The sequence below is a fragment of the Leiobunum rupestre genome, chromosome 3 (genome assembly GCF_980474605.1).
Source record: "Leiobunum rupestre chromosome 3, qqLeiRupe1.1.hap1, whole genome shotgun sequence".
In the NCBI taxonomy this organism is placed as follows: Eukaryota; Metazoa; Arthropoda; class Arachnida; order Opiliones; family Sclerosomatidae; genus Leiobunum; species Leiobunum rupestre.
In genome coordinates this window covers 60,248,276-60,259,725 of record NC_143386.1, presented here as the reverse complement: position 1 = coordinate 60,259,725, position 11,450 = coordinate 60,248,276, and the positions used below count along the sequence as shown (strand labels likewise).

The window sequence follows — 11,450 nt, the reverse complement described above, 5'->3', positions numbered from 1 at the left end:
CCGATTCTACAGCAGCTCTGCGGAAAGACCAACTACACAGAAAAAACAACGTTTAGGTTTTCAACACAAAATAAATAAATAAACATGTTTAAGAAGTGTACACATCATTTTCTGTTTAAATTTGAAACACCTAAGTGTTGAATTTTTAAACAGATAAAAGGTAAACACAATAGTGGCAAGAGAAGCGCATAAAATGCGTTTAATATTTAAACAGAACGTCAGCTAATCGTCAACCTAACTATAGTGTTTAAAAAAAAACCCTATTGGTGTTTAATTGCCACCAGGTGTTTACCAAATAAACGTGTTTCGCGCTTCTTTTCAAGACTACAAGCGCGCCGCGAAGTGTGAATTGCTTTGGTAAAATTCCAGAGTATATACCTCCACTTAAAAAAACTAGTGGACATTTAATACTGAAATTGTTAAGTATAGTTAGTTTCATCAAAAGTGACATAATTATTTCACTTTTGGTTCATAAATATTTACTAATAATTAGCTATAGCTAAATTCTATTCCTAAACAACATTATTTAAACTAAACGACAAGCCTTTGGCCGTTTCCTTGAATTTTCAATTTCCATACAAAAACCAATAATAAAATGTAGTTAAAGGTGTTATTTTCAAACTATATTTGTGGGTAACTGAACTTGAAATTTCACTAGCCTTTGCTATTCGCTATTAAATTTCCCATTAAAAGGTATTTCTAATTTATGGGATCAAATTTTTCAGTAGTTGCTATTACCAGTAATATGCTAATAGTATTTTATACTCTTACCATATCACAAAGAGTTATACACATTTTATAACAACCCACATTTCTGATTTATTGATTTGACAATTTTTAGGCTGGGCTCGATGAAGGTGAAATCGTAATAAGACAAACTTGATATTTTATATGAACATTAGCGCAAGGCTTAGAATAGAAATTTTGCGTTGCTTAATATTTCAACTCAAAATTAAATTTTTTGCCCAAATGGTAGTTTTATGAACTAAACCAAGTTTATTATTCGGTCACTTAGTAGTAAGGTGTTATTTTAAAACCATATTTGTGGGTAACTGAACTTGAAATTCACACACAGGGTACATGTGCCAAAAGTGATATACAAGTGATCCAATTTTGTTGCGCACCTTCGATACTCCAAAGGCTTACCTTTAGTGATGTAAACACTTGGCGCTTTAACGCGTTTATCAGCTAAACACTTGGCGCTTTAACGCGTTTATCAGCTAAACACTTGGCGCTTTAACGCGTTTATCAGCTAAACACTTGGCGCTTTAACGCGTTTATCAGCTAAACACTTGGCGCTTTAACGCGTTTATCAGCTAAACACTTGGCGCTTTAACGCGTTTATCAGCTAAACACTTGGCGCTTTAACGCGTTTATCAGCTAAACACTTAATGCTTTAACGCGTTTATAACTTAAACACTTCGGTGCTTAAACGTGTTTATAACTTAAACATTTGGCGATTAAATGCGTTTATAATTTAAACATTTAGCGCTTAAACGCGTCTTACATCTATACATTAAGCAACTAAACATGTAGAGGTTTTTTACATGTATAAAAAGCGTTACAGACTCGCGTTAAGGAAAACGTTTAGAATCTAAACGTTGTTTTTTCTGTGTAATTCCCGATTCTACAGCAGTTCTGCGGAAAGACCAACTAATTCCCGATTCTACAGCAGCTCTGCGGAAAGACCAACGGATTCCCGATTCTACGTCAGATTTAGGGAAAACCGACGAAATTTTTCTGGGGTTTTCAGTTGAGAATATGAACTAAGGTTAATAAGATTTATAGACGTCTCTTTGGGAAAACCTACTATATTAGATGGCACGACAATTTTCTGGAATACGAACGGTTTTAGATTGTAGGTAGAACAACCATTTGATCTGCTGTGATTGATTATAATCATACTACTCCTGCCTTTAAATTAAAAATCACTTTACTAGAAAAACAGTTTTTAATATAATGTTTCTAATAAAAATCAGCTAGGCTAATAAAATTGACGATTTGGGTCCTTTCGATCGAATTCCAAACGATATTTTGATAGAAGTGCATTTGATCGACATTCAAAAATCGGTTCATGTATGACCGAAATGTAAAATATCAAAGTTCAAAAGATCGACAAATCAAGGCAATGCCTGTTTTTTAATTTTGTATACTAAAACTCGTTGATTGTTCAAAGTAATAATAATATTCGCAAGCAACTACTTTGCTATGGTTCTTGAGTATTTCAGATTCTGCGTTTGCTTTTGAGGTCTACGGTTATCCACTTTCATTTTGGGTTTGTTGAATTGTTTAATTTTGATCCGTATTGAAAAACCAACCTCGTGTTTTAATGGTCAAAACAGTAGCCTATAGAGTAATATCGGCGTGACGTATGTCGACGGCCCCCATGCTTTTTCCTATAGATAAAAAACTGCCCTCAAAATAGCTGTCATAGCCCAAAGCTACAGAGCGATACTACTCTATAGATCGATTGACTATTTTTAAGGGGCAGATACCACTTTAAAGGGGTAAAATTCATCCGAGGTAACGTGTTGATGGCGTTTTTTGTTAGTAGATGGCGCTCTGATAGCAACGATTGGTTGAAAGTTTTCAGTTTTTAGTGGAGAACGGTTTTGTCGGGATTTAAAATACAAAATTATCTTCCCTGATCGGATAGTTTAAATTTGTATTATAGTGCCATCTATGGCAGAGAGTGTTAACTACTGTTAATATTAATTGTTAATTTAAATTACAAAAATTATATATTTTTAATAAGAATTTAAAGTACTATAATTTAGAAATTAATAAATAACTTTTTTTAAAAAGTTTATTTTTCATAAACTTTATAGTGTCGCCATCTACCTCAAACATTATTAAATAGGAAGGTACCTCGAGTGGATTTCGCCCCTTTTTGCATATTTCCCTGTAGGCAATATGTGAATGCGTCTATTGTAAGCCGAACCGTTCTTTGTCTTGCCCAGCGTGTTTGAACGGCAAACGTTATTACGCATCGTTTGTTTTATTTCGGGAATTTTTTTTATCATTTATTCGTGAAAGTACGCGCATCCTATTCGCGGGTTTTGTCGTGTGAATTGATTATTACGTGGGTTGACTCCCGAATATGCACCTTTGTTTCTTTGTGGTGGCTGTTGAGTAATGAATGCGCGTCGTACCATAAGCGAATAACTAGACTAGTAAATTTCAGTGGTGGCGCTACACTCAGGCTAAGTAGGCTATAGCCTATGTCAAATTTTTTGTAGCCTATGTAGCCTATAATAGGGGTCCCTATTTCATGAAAAGGGGACCCAAAAATGATTCTCAGGATACTTTAAAATTATAAATATTATCTGGCCCCCTCAATCGCAGGCTTCAATTTAAGCTGTAAAATAAATAGCGCCTATATATTTTCTAAACTTTTCTAGCCTAATTATAACTTTTAGAATAAAAAGTTTTTTTTAATCTATGTTTGAATTAATTTCATCTGGGGGCTTGATTCTACTCTAATCGTAAAAATTTTAACGAAAATAAAAAGACAATTTCAATCACTCGCCCCTGACCTATTTATGGGGGGCTCCAAAACCTTCTATAGCCTACCCTGAATTAAGTCTTAGCGCCGCCGCTGGTAAATTTACCAAAGAACGCTAAAGAGTAAGGAAAAGCCTATAACACGGCAATATATTGTTAGATATTATTGGATTTTAAACAAAATAAATACTGATTTCAAACATTACATTTTATTTAAAATATATGCAAACTTTATCTAATTACATACGTAAGCAAATGACGTTATAATACTAAACCGGTAAAGCCAGTGCTAGAAAATGATTAGCGAAATTTCGTAGGGTGGTAGACTTAGCTTTACAGCTACAAGTTCCTCTTAATTAAGCCTGTCTATAATTAATATCTGTAGAAATCAAATTTGAAAAATTCTACATTAAAAAATTTCAAATCTTCAGGAAAATATATAAATGTACTACAATATTTTTCGACTAAGGTGAAACTCGGCAAATGTTTAGTACTGGTGTCTGACACTAAATGGGGTGTGAGCACCCACAGCTTCCGGTTGTATTGCTGTGATAGGATGATTTAAATTCAGACCAAATGCGAATAAGAACCTGTCCAATTCGAAAACCTCAACTTCGAAGTAATTCATATATCCATCATAAAGAAAGTAAATTATAAGAACTTCCTAACCTAGTTTTTATTTAACGAAAACCCCTGACTTTTATCTTTGACCAGTCTCACACAAAGTTTTTTGTAAAATTACCAAATATTTTTTTTTGAGAATTCGCCAATGTTTGTGATTTTTAAAGCAAAGTAGTAACGAAAAATCGGCTCCCTCTGAAACTTAAAAGTAAATATTGTAATAAATTAATTTAGAAGCCTACAAAATGAAATTAAAAATACCAGAAAACGCCATTTTCACGTTAACATCGTGAAATCTGTATTGTCCGTGAGTTGCTGAAACAGCGCACTGCTTTAAACAATGTTCTCAAGCACGATATGTCATTTGCCGAATGAAAAATTCGGTCCTGAAGTTTTTTGCTTATCACTTTGACAACAAACGACAGTTCCTTGACCTTTTGATCCTCGATTCTGACCCCCGCCGAATCTTCCTCCGTCGTTGTTACGTCCGAACTGTCCTCCCTCCGCGTGTTTGACTTGAGTCTCTTGACCGAAGTGTCCATGTTGTCTACCTTGCTGAGAACCCGAGTGGAAATTACTTCCTCCTCGATAGATAACGCTCTTGTACCATCCACCCCATCCGGACCCCTGGAAATCGACGGGAAACCCATCGGAACCAGCCTGACCTCCGTCGCTACTACCACTGGACTGTCCTTCCAAAGAGCCACCGAATTTGGACGCGATCTCGTTGACCGTTAATCCTTCCACTTGGCAACATTTCGGTCCTCGAAGTCCATTTCCCGTGGCTATGACGCTTATCACCAAGGCAATGTAATATATGTTAATCTGAAAAAAGGTTGTCATCAAGTTAGGTGTCTTAAATTGTCACACTGTTGGGAATCATACTCAGTTACTCACAAGGAGACTACCCGAGGTGGTTATCTCCGATTTGGTTCAAACTCGGGTGGTAAGTAGACCTTCATGTAACTGGAAAATCCGTAAAAGGGTGGACAAGAATGGGCTTTCGTTTTGCCATGGCAACCAAAAATGTTTTTCGAAACTTAAAAACTGATTTTCTCTATGACAATTAACATGGGAAAATCGAAGATTTTAAGGGTCCCCCCCAAACTATATTTTTCCAAAAATTAAAAAAGGTTCATCAATTAGATACATAATTCAGATCATGGCTAAATCTGGTACATTTGGACCAATATACATCAGTTTTGGTAAATGTGAGTAAATATACATATATTGGGTAAATACGAGTAATCAGTTTTTAAGTTGTGAAAAACATTTTTGGTTGCCATGGCAAAACTAAATTCCTTTCTTATACACCCTTTTAGGGATTTTCAAGTTACATGAAGGTCTACTTACCACCAAAGTTTGAACAAAATTGGATATAAACACCTCGGGTAGTCTCCTTGTCAGTATCAGTATCATTTCTTTTGGAAGCTATAAAAGTGGCTTCTGAGACAATGGAAACCACCGAAGTTGTGTCTCCAGGGGACAAGGAAGTTACTGACTATGATATAGGAGTCGAGATCTCTCGTGAAATGGAGAGTTATTTTTTAGATCGAGCCTTAGATACGCGAGAAGAACCTTTACAATATTGGAAAGCCAACCACAACATTTTTTCAGATCTAGCAACACTTGTCCGACAGTATCTTTGTCAATATGAACAAGCACGAGCAAGTGCTAGCTTGATCAATAACCCATGGGTAATGCCAGATACCTCTTTTATGGGAGATTCATTTACTTTCAATGTTGATTAATAAGTTCGGTTTTGAGTGGTTTAGTGTATAAATTTCAAATAAATAAACTAATTTCACTATAATATTTTTAATTTAGTTTTAAATACCTACAATACTTAAAACTAAGGCATTTTATGATTTTTCGCAAATTTAAAAGGCTCCTGCATGTCTAACCACGACCCTGATTTCTTTTTCTGGGTAATCCCTCAAATATTGCAATTCAGATTTCAGATGCACCCTAAGTATCTAAAGACCTTTTCCGAAAAACTTTAAAGTTAAATTTAAATCTACTATTGTCTTTGGACCATATACATACTCAAAATCTAATTATATTGGATTGAGTTGAATCTGCCATCCAACTATAATATTGGGATATTATGTTACATGTGATTTTACATGCTGATAAAGCTTGTTAAGGGAGTTTCAACTTGGTCTAAAACGTTAAAAGTGTGACTTACCATAATGGAGTTTGTCTGTCGCATCTGTTGTACCTGGTTCAATTTAACAATGGCAAAGTAATTTTACCATCATGGATATTTATATTCTCCGTCCACTCGAAATTTACTGTTTTATGGCGTTGACTTTGTAGGCAGGTATATTTACTTAAAGACGTCTGCTTTGACCGAAATTTCACAAGTGTGGTTTGTCACATTTATCACCATTAATTCAAGGACTTTTCTCGTGACAATTTGTCAGTCATAATGCGTTAAACCTTCGTTGGAGTGTTGTTCCAAAATTTCCCTATTTAACTCTAGTGTCTTTAATAGTTTCGGAATAATTTTGTGTGTTCAGGACAATGTCATTTTACGTGTAGATTCCAATAATTATTAAAAAGCATATGCTAGAAATTGAACCTACTGTAAATTGTTCCAACTTCCAAAAGCAGACAACATTCAACTACCAACTTCTCTAGATTCGTTACTGAAGCACCATTTAGCAGGTGACAGTTTCAAAAATCTTAATTAATAGTTCAGAAATTAATCTTGCAATGGCGGCAACGAGCACCAAGTGCTAGTCGTCATACCCGGGTGAGATTGGCTTATTGGCAGAAGTATTGGTTACATATGTGCAGTTACTTGCACGCTCACATGACGTCATTTACTTCAAAGTGGAAGGCTCGTGTCAACCCGCATATCCCAGCAGCCTTTGACAATGGCCACCATCTTGACAAAAAGTTTGGTGAAATCACCTTATATGGAAAAATTTAAATGTTTCATTGTAGGAATGCTCAGAGACAATGAGTTTATTTTAACATTTAATTAATAATAAATTATTTACAATCTTTAATTTCGTTTTTTTAACATTAACCGTGATATTTGTGATGATGTCCGCCATAGCCGCCATATCCGCCTCCATAGTTTCCAAATCCACCTGGTTGAAGGGGTGATTAATTAATTTAAATTATTAATTAGTTATTTCATTATATTCATACCTCCGTAGCCACCTTGATGTCCGCCTCCGTAACCACCGTAGCCTCCTCCGTAGCCTAAAATTTAATTAATCGGGGAAAAAATTACAAAAGTTCTGGGTCATTTTTTTTCGAAATTAATTAATCAATTAATTAATTAAGAAAAAATAAAATATAAAAGTTTGGAAACTGATTGAAAAAATACCTCCTCCGTAGCCACCTCCGTAACCACCTCCGTAACCGCCTCCATAGTTTCCGAAGCCACCTGATTCAAAATAAAGTTTTCAGTGGTAATTAATAGTTTATATAATTAATGAAAATTAATGATTAAATAATGAAAATAATTAATTAACCAATGGATATTATTAATTAACCAATGGATAATATTATTAATTAACCAAAGGAATTATTAATTAAACAATGGAGATTATTAATTAACCAATGGAAATTATTAATTAAACAATGGAGATTATTAATTAACCAATGGAAATTATTAATTAACCAATGGAAATTATTAATTAACCAATGGAAATTATTAATTAACCAATGGAAATTATTAATTAACCAATGGAAATTATTAATTAACCAATGGAAATTATTAACTAACCAATGGAAATTATTAATTAACCAATGGAAATTATTAATTAACCAATGGAAATTATTAATTAACCAATGGAAATTATTAATTAACCAATGGAAATTATTAATTAACCAATGGAAATTATTAGTTAACCAATGGAAATTATTAATTAACCAATGGAAATTATTAATTAACCAATGGAAATTATTAATTAACCAATGGAAATTATTAATTAACCAATGGAAATTATTAATTAACCAATGGAAATTATTAATTAACCAATGGAAATTATTAATTATTTCTTGCCTCCTCCGTAACCACCATGATGGCCACCGCCGTATCCACCTTGATGGCCACCGCCGTATCCACCGTAGCCACCATAGCCTCCAAAACCACCGCCTGAAAGAATAAGTAATTAATTATTATTTAAACGTGAAAAATTAATACATTGTGTCTGAATATTACCGTATTTCTTCAGTTTATGGAGAGTCGCCGAGGTGGCCACGAAGAGACACACCGCCAATACGGCGAACAAAACCTGCAAGAAAGTCACTAACTATACCAAATGACCAAAGCCGTGACATTTCTGACAGGAACTTCGGCTTACGTTATAACTACTTATTATACCTCGAATGTCGCATTTATATCATATTGATGTCACCCTGAGTATAATATTTAGTGCGTAAACTAAAATATTTAATATTTACGAAATTTCAAATAAAGAAATAAATTGATAATTAAAATAAGTTGTTCTTAAATTAAATCTACGCGTGTTAAAATCCAAAAAATGGTTTATATAAAATATTAAAATAAATAAATAATAATAATTATAATAATAATAATAATAATAATAATAATAATAATAGTAATAATAATTTTTGAGAAAAAGATAAACTAATCAGTAACATCTATCAAATTTAACCTTAAATCAGCTATAAACATTTTTCTACTATTGAACAGCCTAATCAAAAATATGAAACTTATATTTTAACTAATTATACCGGAACAAAATCCTCGCATAAGTTATTGTCGATTATATTAAACTAAATATTAAACATATTTAAGTGAATTGTCGAGGGTTCGACTGCTTAGAGTTTCTAAAATTATTTTAAATAATTATTGAAACATTTCAATTTAAAATAATTTAAAAAAATATTATATAGAGCAAATGTTTTAAATAATTAGAATATTTTTTTTAGAAAATAGCTTATTTTTAGCATGCAGCACTTCCTAGATATTTCGCTTATTTGAAAAAAAAAAGCCGATAGAGGTCCCTATCGAACCTAATAAACGTCTATTTTCTTCACAAGTCACTAGTTGACTGAAGCCTGTGTGGCTCCTTGGTATTCGCTTACCTGATAATTTATTACTAAAGCAAAACTTAAAATAATATAAAATATAAATAAAATAATATAGTATATCATAATATAATTTTTAAAGATTCATCGTTTTTGTACAAATAAATTCTCAAACTTACCGATATTCTTAAAACATAATTTTTAAGGTTTTTTAAAATTTAAATATTTTTATATATAAATATATTTCAACCCTACACTATACACTACAATACTTACCAAATGTTTAGCCATGATTTGCTTTAGCGACAGTGAAAACTCGAACGTTTCTGCAACAGTGAAATCCGTGAATGTTTCAAATATTGTGATGCCTAGGATGGACTTACATTGGCCTTTTTATAGTCGGAATGAGCAATCAGCTGCGGCACTGGCCATTGATCACATTTCTCCAGAACCTCCAGAATTTCCCCCATTTTTTAAAAAGAACCGGGGGGAAATCCCTGTTTCCTAGAACGAAAGCGGCCGCTTTTAAGATGCTAATTGGTCATCGTGACGTCATGGCACGCGGAACGTGAATTTTAAACGAATCTTGAACCCTTTCGCTCCCCGACGACAGAGAAAAGTATCTGTCCTCTCTGCCAAGGTCTAGAACGCGTATCCTCCATCACCCATCTCTTAATTGCTTCTCAAGGACCTTTACTCGCGTAGTTTGCTTAATAGGGCAAACGTATTGGGCTTAACTTTCTGTCCATTGTCAAGTTACCTTTTGTGCTTTACCTTTTTGAAATTTAATGTCTCGAAAGGAAAATTCCCTTCTTTCGCAAATTCACGCGAGATTTGTTTTGGTTCTGCTTTAAACGAAGAGTGGAGTGTAGGTTATGGAATTGTCTACAGTGTGTTGTCGTGTCCGAGTATGTAACTATATGGATTTAGTGAAATCTACGGTACCATTAGTAAGGTTAACGGTAATAGTTAGTATAGCGTGGCATGAAGGGCTTGCCACCACCCTCCTACGCGTTGTAACTCGGCCACCTGAATTAAAGGCAATAAAAGTCGCAAGATGACTTAGGCCTAAGGTGGTACCTTGGGTATTAACCTAGCTGATCTTTATTATTTTATTATGGACAAAGGAGGCGATATAATTTTGTCTGAGGTAAGCTGAAGTAGGCCTAGTATAGGATGAATTTTTATTTTTAATTATTGGATCCTTAGAAGGATTTTGGTGCCCCTTTAAATAGCAAAATATACTAAACTTTTTCAATTTCTTTTATTAGGAAATTTAACCAATTTAAAAGTTAACCCCCAAAAAGTGTAATTTTTGGGGGCTCCTGACTAGGGCTTAAGGGTCTCTTTTGAAAATTAGCTTACAGTGCGTACCCCTTGGTAAAACCTCTGCTAATTCACGGAAAGAGTATTAGATTCAACTTAGTAACTCGGAATGTTTTTACAATTAAAAACGTACCTTGATATTTTGTAAACCTCAGTGAGATTTAATTTCAAACTGATTTGAAATAATATATTACTAAATTACGTTTCCTTTATTATTTAGGTTAGATTTATCTAAGCTTTCATTACAATGACGAACAAATTCGGAGATATATAAGTTATCACTAAAACCATAAGCGTATAATATTGTAACATAAGTGTGACACTTTCTATTCTTCACTGGCGAAAGTTTTACTGAGATCTATTCACAAGACCGACTGCATTACGGGCTTTGTCGTCGTTTTGCGTCCGCGTACACGTAGCCTTTGACAGCGCCTCGCCAGGGGGAGATTTTCTTCTTGTGATGACGTCACTCCGTTACTAGCTCTCAGTAAAATATTCCCCAAATAGACAAACTTACGGAAAAATATTATAGACTTATGCTAAAACTAACACTGTGGGCTTTGAATATATCTTTTTGGTGTCACTAAACGTACGTCATACAGTATATTTAAATATTTATCTGTTTTATCTCTAAAATCCCAATTTGAATATCATAAATTTTAAAAATTTGCTCCATGGCCAATTAATTAATAAGGTTTTGATAAAAGGCTGCTACTTCATGGAATAATTTTTAGAAAAACCAAGGTTTTTCTAAAATTTATTGCATTTTGTAGCAGCCTTTTATCAAACCATTTGAATATATTTCTATATGACATCTTTAAAGCTTAGTTTCCCCTAAAAGTGAGTATCCTCTTAATTTTTCGTATACTTGGTATTCATTCCCGGTATGTTCCCATTTAACCCAATTTTACCTTCTCCCAAAGTTATCAGTTCTCCCAAAAACATGGTGTCCCATTTGTCCCAATTCCATTTCTCCGAACCGG

At 33.7% G+C, this 11,450-nt stretch overlaps 1 protein-coding gene across 2 annotated transcripts; it reads right to left on the bottom strand.

The window, feature by feature from the left end:
• Positions 1 to 7,109: 7,109 nt before the first annotated feature.
• Positions 7,110 to 9,620, bottom strand: LOC149953512 (uncharacterized). Of its 2 annotated transcripts, XM_090170265.1 has the most exons (7): positions 9,525 to 9,620; positions 9,418 to 9,467; positions 8,309 to 8,381; positions 8,150 to 8,242; positions 7,469 to 7,528; positions 7,288 to 7,341; positions 7,110 to 7,226 (listed from the first exon to the last, which is right to left on the bottom strand). In XM_090170265.1, the coding sequence occupies exons 2-7, from the start codon at positions 9,430 to 9,432 to the stop codon at positions 7,159 to 7,161; spliced, it is 363 nt and encodes a 120-aa protein (XP_090026391.1). In that variant the 5' UTR covers positions 9,433 to 9,467; positions 9,525 to 9,620; the 3' UTR covers positions 7,110 to 7,158. The 2 variants fall into 2 exon arrangements, with proteins under 2 accessions (XP_090026391.1, XP_090026390.1); XM_090170264.1 differs by lacking the exon at positions 9,525 to 9,620 and having other exon boundaries at positions 9,418 to 9,497.
• Between the last annotated feature and the right edge of the window lie 1,830 nt (positions 9,621 to 11,450).

Excerpts from the sequence above, each read along its gene's own strand:
- LOC149953512 (XM_090170265.1), bottom strand. Across the intron at positions 8,243-8,308 it reads CCATAAACTGAAGAAATACG|GCGGTGGTTTTGGAGGCTAT; the intron begins GTAATATTCAGA and ends TTATTCTTTCAG. Across the intron at positions 7,342-7,468 it reads CGGAGGTGGCTACGGAGGAG|GCTACGGAGGAGGCTACGGT; the intron begins GTATTTTTTCAA and ends ATTAAATTTTAG.